The 19,027-nt window shown below is 40.0% G+C and overlaps 1 protein-coding gene and 1 pseudogene across 1 annotated transcript; both read left to right on the forward strand.

Annotated features, from left to right (window-relative positions):
• Positions 1-2,781: 2,781 nt before the first annotated feature.
• LOC134015854 (type-2 angiotensin II receptor-like) lies at positions 2,782-5,094 on the forward strand (annotated as a pseudogene).
• Positions 5,095-10,857: 5,763 nt separating this feature from the next.
• On the forward strand, positions 10,858-19,027 carry LOC134015855 (SH2 domain-containing protein 1A-like). Its single transcript, XM_062455367.1, is given in 5 exon segments — positions 10,858-10,900; positions 10,903-10,993; positions 15,974-16,037; positions 18,879-18,948; positions 18,951-19,027. Coding segments are annotated over 5 exon segments (345 nt in total).

The following is a 19,027-nucleotide window of genomic DNA, read 5'->3' on the forward strand; positions in this document are numbered from 1 at the left end:
ACTCGGAACTGTACTGTCCTCTCAGGTCTACTTTTGCACTTGTTCTTGTGATTGATTTGCACTTTGTTGTACATCGCTCTGGATAAGAGCGTCTGCTAAATGGCACGTAATGTAATGTAATGTAATGTAATGTAACTGTAAACTAAACATTAAATCAATAACTAAAGCATATTATTTTGAAACCCCATTCAAACAAATTTTGAACAAACATGTTAATTTGACATAAAATGATTTCACGGTGAAATAATTTATTGCGGAAATTTCAAGCGATCCCATTTGTGTGTATATACCTCCGTGTGTGTACGTATGTGTGTGTGTGTGTGTGTGTGTGTGTGTGTGCGGGAGTATGTGTGTCTTGACAGCTGGCTACGGCTCCCTGATGAAGCATGGGCATATGTAATCTTATCTCAAGGACAGAATTATGACTCAGACTACCACAGTGTTTTAAAAACTCATTAGCCAGTAGCAAATGGATCACAGTTATTTGACAGGCCGCAGGCAAGGTGTCCATGGGTTTTCATGTGACTAAACGGTTTAAAAGCTACCCAGAGTGCTGACATAACCTCTGAATTCCCCATAATAGTTGTTTTGGCACGAAATGACTGTAAATTCTACATATGGTTGGAGAGAGCCGCGTCATTTGTCACATGCTTAAGTTGTCACAGTTAATTTCTCCATAGCAAGAGGCACTACCTAAAAAATCTATAGCCATTCATGTTCCGAGGTCAACTTCCTGTTTACATGCGGTCAGAGTTGTGCTAATCTGGGGACAGTTTTCTTATTTTTCACATTCAAAAGTAAAAAAAAATGGCACTTCACAGTTTATCTAACAAAACATTTTTATGTATGAATGTTCAAAATAATATTTTTGTACTGAGTCGAGGAGAGAATAAAATGTAATTTGATACTTTCGCTGCAGTGATATGTTAAGCTGACCTTGATATATAGCCAACATTAGCACACATGTCAGTTTGGGGCAAGTTGTCTCAATGACTTTGGGGCAAGTCACATGCAAGTCACATGCAACAACTTTGCCCGACTATAAATTGACTCACAGAACTTGTTTAAAGGGCTTGTGATATTGTGCAATCCACAACTAAGGTTCTTATAATAGTACAAATGGTATTGTAAATGGATTATTAGACATATCCGTGGACTACACGAGGCAGGCTTTTAGCTGAGTCTTATGATCAAATTGATGCTTGTACCCTGCTATTTATTTTTGAGCTTTATTGGTTAGATATACAGCACAACTGCCACATTCCACCATGTTCTGCTGTTGTTTATTTTGGAGACTGTTAATGGGGAGGGGGTGAACTTGTGTTCCGCAGTCGTTCACCGCAGAAATTATTGACGGGGGGCGGGGGGTAAAGGGGGATGATCTGCAGTTCATCGTCACACAGATTGTTGATAGTCACAGAGGTTAGCCGAGGACATTAATTAATGGGGGATACAGTGTTTGGGGGCAAAGAAAATGCAATGGAACCCTACCCCACCCAGATCCGGTCCCACTGGTCCATTGAGTTATACTTGGTCCCGAATTTTAAATGTAAAAAAATCAAATTGTTGTGTAATTTGTTGAAAAAAATCCAATGAGACAATTTACCCCACATAGTCCGACAACTTGAATTTGAACCCACTGATGGGTCAAGCTGTCAGGAATGCCCACCCTCTACTTAACTGTGTACTGAAATATGATATGTAAATCTAATTAATACAAAATATGTTGCTGAGACTTCACTCTTTGACATCTATTCTATTGTAATGTATTGCGCCCAAGAAATATAAGAAAGAGTGAAAAGTGTGACAAATATGCCCCGCTCTCCCTTACTTTCCGTAAGCAAACTAAAAGTTTTTTTAACTTGCCCGTATTCTGAGACTACATAACTTGAAGAACTTGGTAAAGAGTGATATGTTTCTGATGACTGAAACAGATTCATTGCTTGTAACAAGGTCTGGCCAAAATGATTGTTTTCAGAGTTACAGTATAAATATTCAAAAAAAGTATTGGGTTACTCCTGTTTCCCCTGCTAAGATGAATGGAGATATTGACTCTGTGCCCACTCCTCACCAACCAACCACAAGTTTCTGTCCATATCCTCCTACATTAAATACAACCAGATGGACACCGGCTCACAACTGCAGAGGGAGCCATAAAATTAATATGTGCGAAAAAAACATTTTCTCATGTTGGACCACTCTCAAGAGTAACGAACACTGTGGGGTTAAATTTAATTTTATTGCTGTTTTTGTGGGTTAAAATAACAAATATGTAATACAAAATTATTTCCATGAGAAACAGAACAGTCCTCTGGGTATAAGAATTCAGAAATTAATTTGTGCTTGTGGCTTTGTGCCATATCTCAAGCCATACAGTGATTCTAACATTTGGTTGGCTTTCAGGTATGACTTCCAACTTATTTCTTGATGTTGTCTAACTTTTATCTAGGTAGAACATGAATCTATGTAAATGCATGGTTTGGATTATACTGAGTGAATGATGTGTAAGTCCTGAAAATAATATTTTTAATAGGTATACTGAAGAGCAAGCAGTGGGTCATATTTCTCATATTAATTGTCTTTTCAATTCATGCAGTTTTCCTTAATGGCACACATCTAATGCTGTGAATGTTGAAATTTGAATTATTAATGAATATGAAATTTCCCCTTCTGAGGTATCCGTAGTAATTGAACTCATAACATTCTGAATGCATTTTCAGCTCCCTGACCACAACGGCAAGCTAATTGCCAAACTAATAGTTTCTCTGTTGTTTTGTGCAGTATTTACTGGAATGAGAATGGACTTCACTACCCCTCAGCCCACAGGGGATCAAACTGTCACCATGGCAATGGTGCTCTGGGGCAACCTCTCTGGAAATGGAGAAAACGGGTCATTGGAGGATGGTGCAGCCAATCAAACTTGTCCCCACTTTCACCCTACGAGCACCAGAACAAGCTTGTTCCTGCCATCTACAGCATCATCTTCATCCTGGGCTTCGTAGGCAATGGATTGGTGGTGTACGTTCTGTGCCAGAAGGCAAGCCGTAGGACTGTGGCCAACACCTACATGCTGAGCTTGGCCCTGTCCGACCTCATCTTCCTCCTCTGCCTCCCCTTCTGGGCTGTCTTCTACTCCTTTGACTACTACTGGGTATTTGGCTGGTTCATGTGCAAGGTGTGTGGAGGCTCCTCTCTCTCAACCTGTACGCCAGCATCTTTTTCATCACCTGTATGAGCGTGGACCGCTACCTGGCCATCGTCTGCCCCTTCAAGTCCCTGGGCAAGAGGAGCCTTTGCCGGGCACGGGTAATCAGCTGCGCGGTGTGGATGGCAGCCTGGATTCCCACGCTGCCCACCGTGGTGTTCCGGGACACCGTGTATCTGGAGCACATTGACAAGATGGTGTGTGCCATCCTGTACCCGACACCCTCCTGGGACATAGGACTGAGCCTGATGAAGAACATTCTAGCTTCCTCTTACCCTTCTCCATCATCGCTAGCTGCTACTGCAGCATTGGCAGGCACCTCCTCACCTCCCCAGAGATGGATAAGAACACCAACAACCTGGACCGGGTCCTGAAGGTGGTGGTGGCTGTGGTCCTGGCCTTCTTCGTCTGTTGGTTCCCCTTCCACGTCCTCACCTTCCTGGACATCCTGGCCAGGCTCGGGGCTTACCGTGCCCTGCTGGGTGCTGGGGCCCATCGAGGCGGCTCTGCCGTACACGCTGTGCTTGGGCTTCTCCAACAGCGCCATCAACCCCTTCCTCTACTGCTTCGTGGGCAACCACTTCCGCGAGCAACTGGTCAACCTGTGCGCGGCCCGGACATCCAGACTACTGCAGACGAGGGACTCCATCAGCACACGCCTCAGCTCTTTCTCCAGGAAACTTAGTGACCTGAAGGACCTGGAGCCTATGGAGCCCTTGGGACAGCACAGTGCCCCTAGTGGAGGGGCTGTCATTAGCAGTAATGGAACGTTTCCCCATCATAGACTTTGCAGAGTTCTCACATCGGATTATTTTCAGAGGCTGCGGGTTCTGACTTATAAAATCAGGGTTCTTAGAGCTAGTTATTTGAATTGGTGCCATCGATGGAATCAAATCAGTCTTTGAGAGAGGGATGGAGGGAGAGGGGACAGAGTGTGTGTGTGGGTGAGAGAGAGAGAGTGAGAGAGAAAGAGATATTTCCCTTTTTTGCCTTCTGGATCATACATTGTCATGGGTATTTTCAGCTTCCATAGAAAACAGCTTCACCTTTCTGAAAAAGTAATATTCTTGTCATTTTTATATAATTTTTATGAACATAAATATTTTATAGCTATATACATAATATAAAATATGATTTTATTTACAGTGCACTTTTAAAAACAGATATGATTAAAGGACAGGCACCATAAACATATATTTTTCTACTTGTAACTCCTGTGTGACTGATAAATTCTTGTCTTGTTTTCTTTATTACAACACACTTCACTGCTGCCTGTCTTGATGGTCTGTTTTATGAAAAATATTATGGAAATGTTTTAATTCCACCAATTTGTTATGATAGAGCAGCTGGAATAGTTCAGAATACTCCCTTACATTCCGACGATATTTATCAAAAAAGCTACAGAAACAACTGTAATATTATTGATGTCTTTTTATCCGGGGCCAAAATTCATATTCATGTTTTGTGAGACATCATTATGACAAATTAATCTTATTCAGGCAAAAAATACTGTATGTGTGTATGGATATGACATGCATATGGATATATATTGTACTATCGATAATATATTCTGAAACAGTGATGATGTGCTTCCATATTCTCTACAGTATATTAGCAGTGGTTACACAGCCGCTGTTTATTCAACAGCTTCTGATTCGCATTTGTACAAACAATTAATTGAAACATCTGGTCATACTGAAGCAGTTCAGATCCAGGCCTTCAGCGCATTACCCATGGGTACTGTGGTATTCCTGGGAATTGAACTGGCAGAAAAGTCAGAAGGTGCATTTCCCTACGGCCGCTGCCTTGTCTGCGAGTGTGCTGCACTGTATGACCGTGCTGTTGGAACAGGTAACAAAGGATCATCCAGCGGAGTTGATATTGGCTGAGGTGATGGAGAATACCTGACTTAAACCCCTCTCCTATGGCCAAGTATGTGTTCAGGGAGGACTGCCTATTAAGCTTTGTGATCTGCTGAGTGATATCCCACCCCGCATTTTCGCATTTATGGAATAATGCATGATTTTGCCAGTGCTTTTACTTTTAAAGTGCAGTTCTGTTTGTGCTACTACTGACAGTGCTAATATCAATACACGGTTTGTTGTAGCGGTGTAACTACAGTGCATTGATAAAAGGGGAAACTATGTTGTATGCCATATTGCATAAAAAACTTACAGTTCTAAATAAATAGATTCATATAGATATTAATTTAATTTACATAAATGTTGTCTCAATATTTTGGACCTTTTAGGGCCAGTTTCAGAGATAGAAATGAAGCCTTGTCCTGTACTAAATTCATTTTGAATCTCCATACAAGAGTCAATTTGGTCCAGAACTAAACTGGCCCTTAGAGTTCTATGAATATTGGAAAATTAGCTCTGAAATATTTTCTATATAAATATTGTTTTGCCCTCTGACCATGGAATAGTACACATTTATTTTGTATACAGTACTGTGCAAAAGTTTGACACACTAAAAAAAAAAAAAAACATTAAAAAAGATGCTTTCAAAATTACTGATATTTTTGAATATCAAATCAATATTTGTGGCGACCGTCCTTTGCCTTTAAAACTGTATCAGTTGTCTCAGGTACACGGCCCAGCAGTTTTATAAGAAATCAGCTGGTAGGTTGTATCAAATGTATTGGAGAACTTGCTGTAGTTTCTTCTGCAGACTTTAGCTGTCTCAATTGCTCCTGGCTCTCCAGGTCATCCCAGACAGCCTTGATAAGATTTGTTATCTGAAAGGTAGTCTTTTACTTATAGTAACATGTTACTTTATTTGAACTACAACATAAATCAAATCTCAAATTTCGGTTTTATACAGACACACTAAAGTAGAAAAGAACACAAATAAATAATATTTAAATAATAAAAAATATTTAAAAAACAAATTTATATTTATTTAACTATTTAACTATGGTGCATAAGACATTTTGCACAGTACTGTATATTTTTAAATGTTTCAGACATTCCAGGTACTGTGTGTCTATTGTTTATAATAAGTAAAGGAAAAATGAAAACAGATATTATTTTAGATGTTTATTTCATGTGCTTATACATTTTTCATATAAAGAACATTCATCTTTAGCAGACGTGTCAATGTTTAATTCCATGCCATATTACAATCGTATTTCCAGTAATGTAGAGATGTACCCCCATTAATAATTCATTCTAATTTTATCACTGAGGAAAATTATTTTGTCTGAAGAAGTGGGTCTGCTTTCAAGCTACTTTTGGTACTGTCACTTGTGTAACTTGCGAATCAAGACTCCTCTGGAAATATTATTGTAACACCTGATTCACATTTAGAAACAAAATGAAAGCCAGTATTTCACACCTCATGGAAAGATACTATAGTGTACACAATACTGTACATTAATAGCGCACAGAACAGTGAGGCAACAGCTCCAACAATTAAGGGTCTAGCCCATTACCCCAGCCAAACCTCCATTCCACACACTGAAGTCATCATTTCTGTAGTGGCCCAACAGTGGACTCCACATACTCACACATGGACACACTCACTCACTCACTCACTTACTCACACACACACTCACACGCTCACTCACTCACTCACACACACACTCACTCACTCACTCACTCACTCACACACACTGACACGCTCACTTACTCACTCACACACACACTCACTCACTCACTCACTCAATCACTCACTCACTCACTCACTCACTCAATCACTCACTCAATCACTTACTCACTCACTCACTCACTCACTCACTTACACACACACTCACATGTCACTCACTCACTCACTCACTCACTCACACACTCACTCACTCACTCACTCGCTCACTCGCTCACTCACTCATGAATTATTAGTCTTATCACAGTCTCTCTCTCTCTCTCTCTTTTCTGCTCATATATATATATATACACACACACACACACACACACACGCACATAGAGAAATTCAAGAAATACCTCAAACCAGGAACACAGAATGATTAATATATGATTCATAATGTGTCTCTTTACAGTGGAAAAAAATAGCTCAGACTCTAAATGGGAACACAAAACAAATGTATCATTTGATATCAGATGATAGCCTCCACAACCGCTGTATCAAAATAAACAAATGATGCCTAGCATGACTAACCATAAAACTTTATTTAATATTTTTTTGTTATCTAATTTTTTGTACCTAATCTTTTATCTTTTAGGGCAGCACTCAGTCATTCAGTATTCATAGAAAATAAACACATTTTCAAAGTGCTTTGGAAGACAAGAACAGCTTTGGATGAAAAACTGCTGTAAATAAGGCACCTATCTCATTTGTAAGACTGACAGTAACAAACTAAAAAGGTGATAAATGAAAATGAATTGGTATCTGTATTTGCACAACCATGCCTCTAATGTGACCGCCCCACAGAAAAAGTGCATGCAGCCCTGAAATGTCCATCACAAAGAAAATGTAATGTTGATGGGATTTTTAAAGCCGTTTGCTTTCTGCATCAACAAGATGAGGACTTCCATCCAAATGTATTCAGGGAAATATGCTAAATAAAAAAATCTTTACAGGCCAATGTGCAATACAAACAAGGAGAGCCAGCTTGCTTTTGTAAGCAAACCTTTTTTCGGGCAGTTAATATGGAGGCTAGTCACTGAATTGAAATGGACAATGCAATTCTAACACAAAACTCCAGGCAACTACTGAATTGCAAAACAATGTGCTCTTGAAGGTAGGGTGCTTATAGAGTTGCAGCAGGAATAGGCAAAAAAAAAAAAAAAAACTCAAATGTCAACTAGAAGCTTTCACGAAGAAGAAAGTAAAAAGCCTTGATTGTAATGCCTGTATCTACTGATATAAAGCAAAGAACGGTCTGGGTTTGACCATGCTTGGTGTTCGTCAGGGTATGACACAGAATGGCTCTATTTGACATATTTGTAGATTCAGGGTGGGGATGAGCAATACATACATGCTCAAACATGACGGGTAGTCATGAGCTGTCAATCAATTATCTCCGACTCCTCCTGCAATTAGAATTGTATGAGAATGTATCGTATATTCTCATGGTAATCTATTGCCTTTATCTTTTGTCTTCTCCCTTACAGTCTTAATTGGTAATGCATTGCCTATTTATTTATCGCCTACTTAACTCACCTACTGTACATTCACTGCAATATAATGCATGTTTACATAAAAAAATACATTGATGCCCAAAACATCCTTTCTCCTTTGAGTAGAAGTTTAATCCCTTGCTGATTTAAACTTTCTCTTAGATGGGTTGGGCTTTTTTATTTGCTTATTTAGACTAATTTTTACAAAAGCACTTGCATGTACCAATCAAGCTCTATGCATTGATTGACTTAGCTGATTAAACTTTGGAAAGTAGGCTACTGAAGCACATAGTCATCCTCGCTGAGTCCTTCTTTCCTGCTTTGAATGTTCACTGGTTTTCTTTTGAAAGGCCTTAATCAAGAGGTCGTGTTTGAACAAAGATTTGCCGTTTGTGTATCTTGTCCATTGTTATTTTATTCTTTGCATACTTATTGTTTTTTGCTTATTGTGATGGCATGAGACAAGATTTTATTAGGGGAATGTTTTCTTAAAAACTTAATTGAACAGGAACTGGCCATGCCCTCCACTAGGGAACTGGCCATCTCTTCCACTAGGGGGAGATAGATAATCATAAACCGACATAACTTTTGCACAGTAATTTGTGGATGGATTTGATTTTGTTTTAGTAATCAGCTTTCAGGTTAGATTTTTGGACTTGATTTAGTTTTAGTAATCAGCTTTCACGTTTTTATCTAGATAGAATATTCCCTACTGTTGGACACAAATCTGCAACACAGTAACAGCTCTGCACAAGTGAGAGTTTCAATAGCTTTATACAATATACATATCGGGTCCAGCACTTCCAAAGCGGAGAACAATGCCTTATACTTTGTTACAGCTTATATACACATTCTGTTGCTGGGGAGAGAGTAGGGCAGTCCCTGTCTCCCTCAGTCAGCAGCCAATACATGCACCAAGAGAAACAATTCTAAGCTCTGGGGTCAATCTAGTGTCACCCCCTCCTTTATGGTTAGGTGGGCTCCTGCTTGTGATGATATTTGAAACAAATGTTGCTGATTCTCTTATCTTCCTGGTTTGAATGCCCTATGACACATATTTGCTTGCATTGCTACAGTTACAAAGTTTTACACAGTTAATGCCATATGAGCTATATTTCGTGAGCCAATTACATTTTTCCCACACTACCTTGTACTAAATGTGTGTGTGTGCATGAGTGTGAGCATGTGTGTGTCTGTGCAAAGGGGGAGGGGGGAGGGGGTGGCAGGAAATGGACTTATGAGAACTAATGAAACACACAGCAATGAGTGAGCAATGTCAGTTATTAGCAGTTATCCTTGCTATTGGTTGGTTTAACCACATGCCAGTGTTCAGTGAGAATGGGCTGACCTGTGTAAAGGTCACACCGCCCCACACTTTCCACACTACCACTCACGCTTTGCGATCAGCAAAGTGAATAAAGTTTAAGGTTGGGTTGGGCGAAGGGTTGTTGGTCAAATCTGTAAAGTTCTGAGATGGTTAGGGTCGAGGACACAGATCTTGGCAAGCCCTTCCTCTGTGGCCGGGCTAGTTTAATCTATTTAATCTAAACACCACTGCTGTGGCTTTTACTGTAGCACTGAGAGGTGGTTCCTCTGCTACAGCTGAGACTTAGTAGCCTAGAGAGGAGCTCCTACTTCCAAATTTGACATACATTTTATGCTATGCATTTCAGCTGCCTGCCCGCTTCAGTCAGGCTCAAAATGGTGAAGACAGACATACATACATACTGCTACGGGGCGGCCTGTAGCGTCGTGGTTAAGGTAAATGACTGGGACCCGCAAGGTCGGTGGTTCTAATCCCTGTAGCCACAGTAAGATCCTCACAGTCGTTGGGCCCTTGAGCAAGGCCCTTAACCCTACATTGCTCCAGGGGAGGATTGTCTCCTGCTTAGTCTAATCAACTGTACGTCGCTCTGGATAAGAGCGTCTGCTAAATGCCAATAATGTAATGTAATAATACATACATACATACATATGACCAAGCAACCCAGCTCCCTTCTCATGGTATCCTTTAGTAACGCTGAAGTGCTGATGGGTCTTAGATTGCAATGAGGACACGAAGAAGCATTAGCAGCCACCAAAGATGCACACGCACGGAGCACACGTTTTGATTGCTGACGTGCTGTAGTTCATACTTTCTTATACGATTTGAGTACATGAGGGCTGTTTAGTGAAGTCTGTTGGTTTGGCTTGGCCTTAAATGCATTTAATTTTTCTTAATAATAAAAAAAAAAGTCTGCATACCGTGACTTATTCAATAGTTTTTAATGCCACACAGATGTTTCATACTGTCAAGGACAGTAATGATAAGAACAATAACAGGAAGCATTCACCACAAGTCTATTATTTATAATTTCATTAATTTCACTTTTTAGGTTCTAGCATCCATGCAAAAAAACCCCAAAAGGTTTGAATTGAGCGTGTTACTTTTGACAATGCCTTGCAAAAAGTATAATATTTTCTCATCATTTCCTGCCTCAAGCTTGCGTCATTTCCTACCACACGTCTGCATATATATTTGGCGTCTTTCTTGATGTTTTAGAAGCGCAAGTTGCTACGGGGAGCAGTGCGATGGACTTGGTGCCAGTGTACCACGGACCTATCAGCAAAGAGACCGGGAGAGGCTTCTGGGAGAGGATGGTCGGGATGGCAGTTATCTGATACGAAACAGTGAATCCAAGCCTGGCGTTTACTGCTTGTGTGTTCTGTGAGTACCTGCGTGAATACTACCATCAAACAGTGCAGTACAGAATCAGAATCAGTGCAGAATCCAACATTCACCGGTCATGCAATGTCATCGGTGTGTTCAGCAAAAGAAATACAAATAACCTATTTACAAAATGTACAACACCTTTTAAAGTTGAAAAACAGACGGGAATGGTAAGACCAATAGTTTAACTAACCTTTTATTTACTGTAGGTGGCATTTTTGATTTATTGATTGATTGATTTATTAAATGATGGAAAAATTATCAGTAGAAAAACCTGGAGCCTTCAGGGTAGTGAGTTCAGATTAGAGCACAACTCTGTGGTCTGGCGTCAGTTGGTAATGTTTTCCCTGCCTCATTGTACCACCTTTAGTCAAGGTGCTTACAGTCTCCCAGTATCAGCTACCCCTGACCACTGCTCCAATCCAATGGCTGTGTGGCTTGCAGAGAAGGCTAGTCTGTGTGCTACTGTATCCTCTCTGGGGGCTGCAGAGTAAAGGGAAGGAAACCACATAAGCGTAGATATAGACATGCGATGGCATATTCTGTGTAAAATATAGAATGATGTAATATCCAATGCCTGATTTTGTAATTGCAAGCCATTAAGACTATCAGTTATATCTGTAGGCTAAAGAAAGAGGTCAATAAACAAATTATTAGCAATTCTGCGAACTGAGCAAATTGTATGGCCATTTTTCACAAATGAAATAATAACATGTGGATAGAATCTAGGCCTCAGTGCCATTGTGTTTTTTTAATCATCAGACATGCATGTCATAATAAGTAATAACCACCATCATAATCATCATCATCATTATACAGTATAACTGTAATCTCATAATCTAAGCATCGACCTCATTTATTATTATCTCATGTGCTGTTACGTTTTAAAACTGATGTTTAAAGAGTTTCATTTCAACTTTAAAATTTGTATATTCATATATTCAAATATGCAAAATATTAATTTATTTCATATTTATAGTAATGTGCCATAATTGTGTGAAGTAATGATAATAATTTCAGAATCACCTTAAAATATCCAAAAGGTTCCAATTAAAAAATGTAATCAACAATTTCATATTTATAGTAATGTGCCATAATTGTGTGAAGTAATGATAATAATTTCAGAATCACCTTAAAATATCCAAAAGGTTCCAATTAAAAAATGTAATCAACAACAACAACAACAACAACAACAACAACAACAACAATATAAGCTTCAGAGCAGGACAAATACAAGGCTGTATTTGTCTCCAATACAACCTACTTTAGAAACTATAGAAACTGTTACTGCAAATCTATTATTTTCAATAATATCAGTAAGTATTGCCACAAATGTTTACTAAAGGATTGTAAATTTTATTATGATTATGATATTGATATTATTATTGTTAGTAGTAATAATTAGTAATACAAGCCTGGTCTAATGGCGGCACGGGTGGGGCAGTGGGTAGCACTGCCGCCTCACAGCAAGGAGGTCCTGGGTTCGAATCCCCGTCGGCCGGGGCCTCTCTGTGCGGAGTTTGCATGTTCTCCCCGTGTCTGCGTGGGTTTCCCTCCGGGTACTCCGGTTTCCTCCCACAGTCCAAAGACATGCAGGTTAGGCCGATTGGAGAGTCTAAATTGCCCGTAGGCATGAGTGTGTGAGTGAATGGTGTGTGTGCCCTGCGATGGACTGGCGACCTGTCCAGGGTGTATTCCTGCCTTTCGCCCAATGTATGCTGGGATAGGCTCCAGCCCCCCTGCGACCCTGATCAGGATAAGCGGGTTCAGATAATGGATGGATGGATGGAAGCCTGGTCTAAATCTGGCACACAAAACCAAACAAAAAAAAGAAGAAAACCTTCCAGTAGCCTAATGAAACACATGAACATTTGCTTCTTTATTTTACTGGCTGCAGCTATTTACTAAAACACATACTGTACTTTTTCAACATTATATCCCTGTGCATGTACTGAACTGATGTTTCCATTTTGCTACTTAGCGACAAGCCAGACCAGTGTCATGCCAGCCTAATGCCTACCAATGCAATTATTTCAGGGTAGCTGCTGCAATTTGATCAAAATAATGTTTCTGTTGATTTTGCAAATAGATTCATTAATCTGACGATAGTTCTTAAATTGTATGACTGTTTTGATTTTTGTCCTTTGTCGGTGTGTGTTATTGCCAGTTGGCCTATATGTCTGGTCAACTCACAGTTGCTTGAGGGACATTCATTAAGTGGTCAACATTTTACTGTATTGTTACTGTACTGTAGTGATAAAAACAGATGCCTGCTGGTAGCCTTGGTCGCCTTTTGGCACATGATTATAATAAAGACGTTCTTACAAAATTAACTCTCCATAGAACTTCACAATATATGACATTAACAATGGTCTTTGGGTTGTTGGGTAGGACGTCACCCAGTGTGTGTGTGTGTGTGTGTGTATGGGCTGGTAGTAGTAGTAGTAGTAGTAGTAGCAACAGCAGCAGCAGCAGCAGTAGTGAACGCTATGAAATTATTTTTCCTAGTAGAAATATTAAATCAGTGTGACCTTCTGCATGACCCAGTGAATGGCATTACTTTAGTAGATACTCCTATCCAGTGTAACTTACAATGGTGGTAACTCAGAGGTGCATTCACATGATTTATAATGCATGTGCTAATACCAGCATTCACAGACCAGTGGGTATACACTGAAAATGTAATATCATTAAAACATATTTATACATTTACAGTGTGCAAAAGTCTTAGGCACACGTAAAAGAAGATGCTTTCAAAAATAATGAGAATGATGTTTCAAAATGTAGAAAAATTACTATAAAGACAGTAAACAGTTAAAAACAAAATCAAACCAATATTCATTGTGACCACCCTTCACCTTTAAAAGGATTTCTACTGTTCTTCAGCTGGGATGTTATTCCAAACATATTGAAGTACTTTTCACAGTTCTTCTGCAGACTTTGGCTGTCTCGCTTGCTTCTGGCTCACCAGGTCATCCCAAATAGCCTCCATCAAGTTTATATTTATATTACAGCTTTTATTTGATGGCAAAAATATATCCACCTTTTGCCATTTCAGGTTTTTACAACAACAAAAACAGAAAGAAAAGTAGAATTACAGTACAGTAATCAATACAATATGTTACTGTAAACTCACAGAACCAAAAATAATGACATAGTATTGTAAGGGATTGTAAGGAATGGGGAGTATGGTCCCGCTTCTGTTTGGGTCTGGCCGCATCACAAGCAATGTCATCCTGGCTAGGCAACAAGGAAAATATGGCCCCCCAAAATAGCACCTGCCTAGGTCACATACTGCTGTGTCTGAATGTATCTATGCAGTGCAAAAAGGACACAATCTACTGCCATTACTGTATTGGAGTATAATATAGTGACACTTACTTGCGCATAGCGAAGCTGTTTGACTCTAACGCAGTTTTTCTGAAATTGAACTCCGTAAAGCTGTTTTATTTGTAAGTTGGTGTTGATGCAATACGCGGCAGACTGTCGATATACTGACATGGTTCATAGTATGGAATGTTGTGTGATCTGCGATGATTTGCTCTCGCAGTTCCTGTTAATTTGTGAAAAGACGTTGCCTTCCACCCTCAGGAGGTCGTAACACAGAAACATCCATCCATCCATCCATTATCTGAACCCGCTTATCCTGAACAGGGTCGCTGGAGCCTATCCCAGCATACATTGGGCGAAAGGCAGGAATACACCCTGGACAGGTCGCCAGTCATCGCAGGGCACACACACCATTCATTCATACACTCATACCTACGGGCAATTTAAACTCTCCAATCAGCCTAACCTGCATGTCTTTGGACTGTGGGAGGAAACCGGAGTACCCGGAGGATACCCACACGAACACGGGGAGAACATGCAAACTCCGCACAGAGAGGCCCCGGCCGACGGGATTCAAACCCAGGACCTCCTTGCTGTGAGGCGGCAGTGCTACCCACTGCACCATCCGTGCCGCCTAACACAGAAACATCAAAACTGTATTACATGTACTTCACAGCACTATACCTATTTTTCTGTTCACTGAGGAGCACAGACCTAATATTGTAGGACTACATTGTATTGTACGGTGATGCTAAATGATGTGCAGCAATTACATAGGTACAGACTCTCTGCCCCGCCTCCCTCATCATTATTTATGACATGGTCCACCAAAGTGGCCCTAATATTGTCCGAAATACATCTCCATCTATTGCCTGGTCCCCTTCTCTGTTCTTGTCTTTGTCCTCCTCCTACTCCTTTCTCTCTTCCTCTACCTCTTCCTCTTCCCCTGCCCCTTGCTCTCACTGCCTCCATGTTTGCAAAGTCCTCACAAAAGAGGTTACCTTACTTGAGGTCTATTTGTAGTGCTAAGGCTCAAACTGATTGGTGTTCAATTAGTGCATACATGTTTTCATGTGTGTGTGTAGGTGTGCCAAGTTCAGGTGTGTTTTCCCAATGATTGCAAGAGATTTCATTGATGAACGAAGTGTCTAATGTAAGAAACAATGTGTAGTGTTTTACAAGTTTGTTACAGAATTGCAAACAAAGTGCAAAGCAGAAAATGTGTTTGTAATTTTGGTGCCTTTGTTTAAGGCATGGTTACAAAAGTTAAGGTTTTGATGCTTTTGTCTAAGCATTGAATTTTAGTGTTTAAACAATTGGTAAAAAACTGTAATATGTTACTTTATTAAATTAAATACATTGATTTCTCTGTAACATTTTATTTAATGGAAAATCTCAAATGTGCTCTTTTCTTCTGTCATACTAATGCAAAAACAGTAGATGCAAGACCAAATTTATATTTAAAAAATCTAGGGTTCCTAAGGCTTTTGCTACTATTTTTTATATACTATTTTTCTTCAGATATGGAAGAACTTAAGCAATGAGTAGTTTTCATGCAGGAAACTCATGCACTTATAAACCAAGGATTCATTCATAAAACATTCTGCTTTCATATGGGTGATGTACTGTATGTGTTTGCTTGGACAGGTGCAAAGGCTTAGTGTACACCTATAGGCTACATCAAGGTGAGGATGGATCATGGACTGCAGACGTGAGTTATCAAAATTTCCCTTGTTATTTTTCCTTTAAGTATGGCTACAACCATCATATTTTTAAATCACAATTTCAAATAATGGAACGTATTTGAATGGATATTTACCAAACTGCAAGGGAAACATATTTCAGGTCTCTGAGTGAAATAGTTTTCAGAAGTCGATAGGTCTTAAAAAATATTGGTAAAATAAAGGTTAAACAAAACAAAAATATGTAAAACCACTGTGGACTAGATCAAACACACTAAGCCAGGTTTAGGAGCATATGCAATTTGTTTCATGTTCAATCAGAACAGACAAAGCTCTTTAAGAAAAAGAAAAACAAAGAAACAGGATACCGGAAAATTGTGAAACCAGGGTTGAAGACAGGAGCTTGTTTAAAAGAATAAGTGAACTTACCCTTTGCAAAGAATCTGTTTCCGTACCTCAGCAAGCATTTGGTGGTATTTTCACGTGTTGAATGAAGGTTAAGGCAAAGTCTTTAACAGATGTCATACATACAGGGCTAGGGTATAATGGCTAACCGCATGCTTCATGAAGATACCAGGCACACCAGACAATAAACAGAGCTGGCTTGAAGATTTTGATGGCCCTAAACAAGGCTTGGGATGAACCATCAACTGGGTTGTCAGGTTGGGGTTTGTGTGTGTGTGTGTGTGTGTGTGTCTATGTGTGTATGTGCGTGTGTGTGTGTGTGTGTTTGTTCCTGTTGTGCGCATGTGTGTGCGAGCGTGTGTGTGTGTGTCTATGTGTGTATGTGCGTGTGTGTGTGTGTTTGTGCGTGTTTGTGCGCGTGTGTGTGCGCGAGCGTGTGTGTGTGTGTGCGTGTGTGTGTGCGTGTGTGCTTGCATGTGTCTGTGCGCGCGCGTGTGTGTGTGTGCGTGTGCGTGCGTGTGTGTGTGTGCATGTGTGTGGTGGGGGCGGATAAGTTGATAAATAAAGCAATAAGTTGCTTTATTCAGACAATGTTCCCTTTGGCTTCTGGTGCAGCAAAGATGCTTTTTATTCCATGCAGTGAACCATACTCAGAACCTTTTCTTTTCTGACACTGAATACAAAAATAAAAAAGATGCCACAAATCAAGGACTGCGGACCAATAATAACTAAAATGCTGATATATTGTATGTTTTCCAGCCTTATAGGGCATTGCTAAGACACCTCTTGCCAAGTTAACTCTGCAGGAACAAATGGAAAGCCAATTGGAAAGCTACAGTATAATAATACAGTATAATAATAATAATAATAGTAATAATAATAATAATATAATAATTATTATTATTACTATTATTATTACTCTTATTATTATTATTACTCTTATTATTACTATTATTATTATTATTATTATTATTATCATTATTGTTACTACAACTGCTCCTGCTACAAGGGACTGTTCCACAAAGCAGATTACTGAGTTATCTGGATAACTGCACAGAGTAAAACTCCGACCCCTCTGAAATTTGGGAGATGGACTGCAGTAAAAAGAGCAGCTCCAGGTTTTACTTTGTGCAGTTATCTGGCTAACTAAAGGATGGAAGGATGGATCTTGAGGTAAAAGTCTATTTTCCAATTCCTTTGATACTGAGAATCCCGTGTCGCAAAAGAGAATATATCTAAAAATGGTCTGACCAATGACGCAGAACCAGGAGTGTCAATCATTTAATGAAAACATGAAAACGTCTTTTTATTGTTTAGAACCACATATTTCCAATCAGCGTAACTCAATAAAGCAGCAACATGGAATTCTGAAAATATGGTGCAAGATTAATTAATCCAAAGTGTTTCATTTGAATTGCATATGCTCAAAACAGTCTAAGTGCTTTTGTTCATTTTTAATTTACCTGTGTGACATTATGATTTTCCACATATGGTTTTGGTGTTGGTTTCTGTAGACAGAATTATTTTGAGTCATAATAAGCCATAATAATAATGTAATAATGTCAACTTGCATATAACATGCATCAATGAACCAACAATAGGCTAAATTGTAAACTTGTCAAATACCCAAATCAGAAACAAATCCAAATCCATTGGCAAAGCAACTCGCACTCTTGTGAATGAACACCAATGATAAGCGAAAGTCAAAGTTACCTCATTTTTCTTCCATCAAACAGCGACCACGTTTGTGAAACGGTTAAACTAGTGTTCAAATGACTCTTATATGGCGTGCTGAGTCACAAGCGAGTAAAAAAGTGTCACAACCATACCTGGTCTCCCCTATGCATCTGGCACATGCACAGATAGACACAAACAGGTGCTGCAGCATATACCCCCCTGTAGCCAAAGGCCGTTGTGGTTGCAGCGAGGTGCCCATTGCAGTCGGAATATCTCGCTTCTCCCCCACCACTCCCCTGCTGTGACCACAAAGTTAACCAGCCACCCACCCCCCGTCTGGTCCCCAAACACAACCGACCCCTATCTGCAGTCACACGCTTTGCTATAACACCCGCCCCACCAAACACCCCCCACCCCATGGAAAATGCGCCACCGAGCATGTCCAGGCATCAGCATCCCATTTTGTGCCCATCTACATGACACAAACAGCTCAGCACAGTTTACAGTATCAGCTTCATATGGGATTAAATACGGATGAAATAAATATGAGTGAGATTAGCTCAGGAGGTAAGAGCGGTTGTCTGGCAGTCGGGAGGTTGCCGGTTCCCTTGCTCCGGATGTGTCAAAGTGTCCATGAGCAAGACACCCAGCTGGTTCGTGCCTTGCCTTTAGTATGTGTGAATGTGAGGCATTAATGGTAAAGCTTTGGATAAAAGGCCTGTATAAATGCAATCCATTTGGCACACTCTGATATGACTCAGCTCCTGAATGTGCGCTTCTCATTGCAGACCTCCCCCGGTGTTGAAAAGCGTTTTTTCCGGAAAATCCGGAACTTGATCTCAGCCTTCCAGAAGCCAGCCCAGGCATCGCCATGCCCCTCCTTTACCCAATCACTGTGCAGAACAACTACGCCAGGAAACAGGATGGCTTGATTTAG

Source organism: Osmerus eperlanus, unplaced genomic scaffold (genome assembly GCF_963692335.1).
Source record: "Osmerus eperlanus unplaced genomic scaffold, fOsmEpe2.1 SCAFFOLD_190, whole genome shotgun sequence".
In the NCBI taxonomy this organism is placed as follows: domain Eukaryota; kingdom Metazoa; phylum Chordata; class Actinopteri; order Osmeriformes; family Osmeridae; genus Osmerus; species Osmerus eperlanus.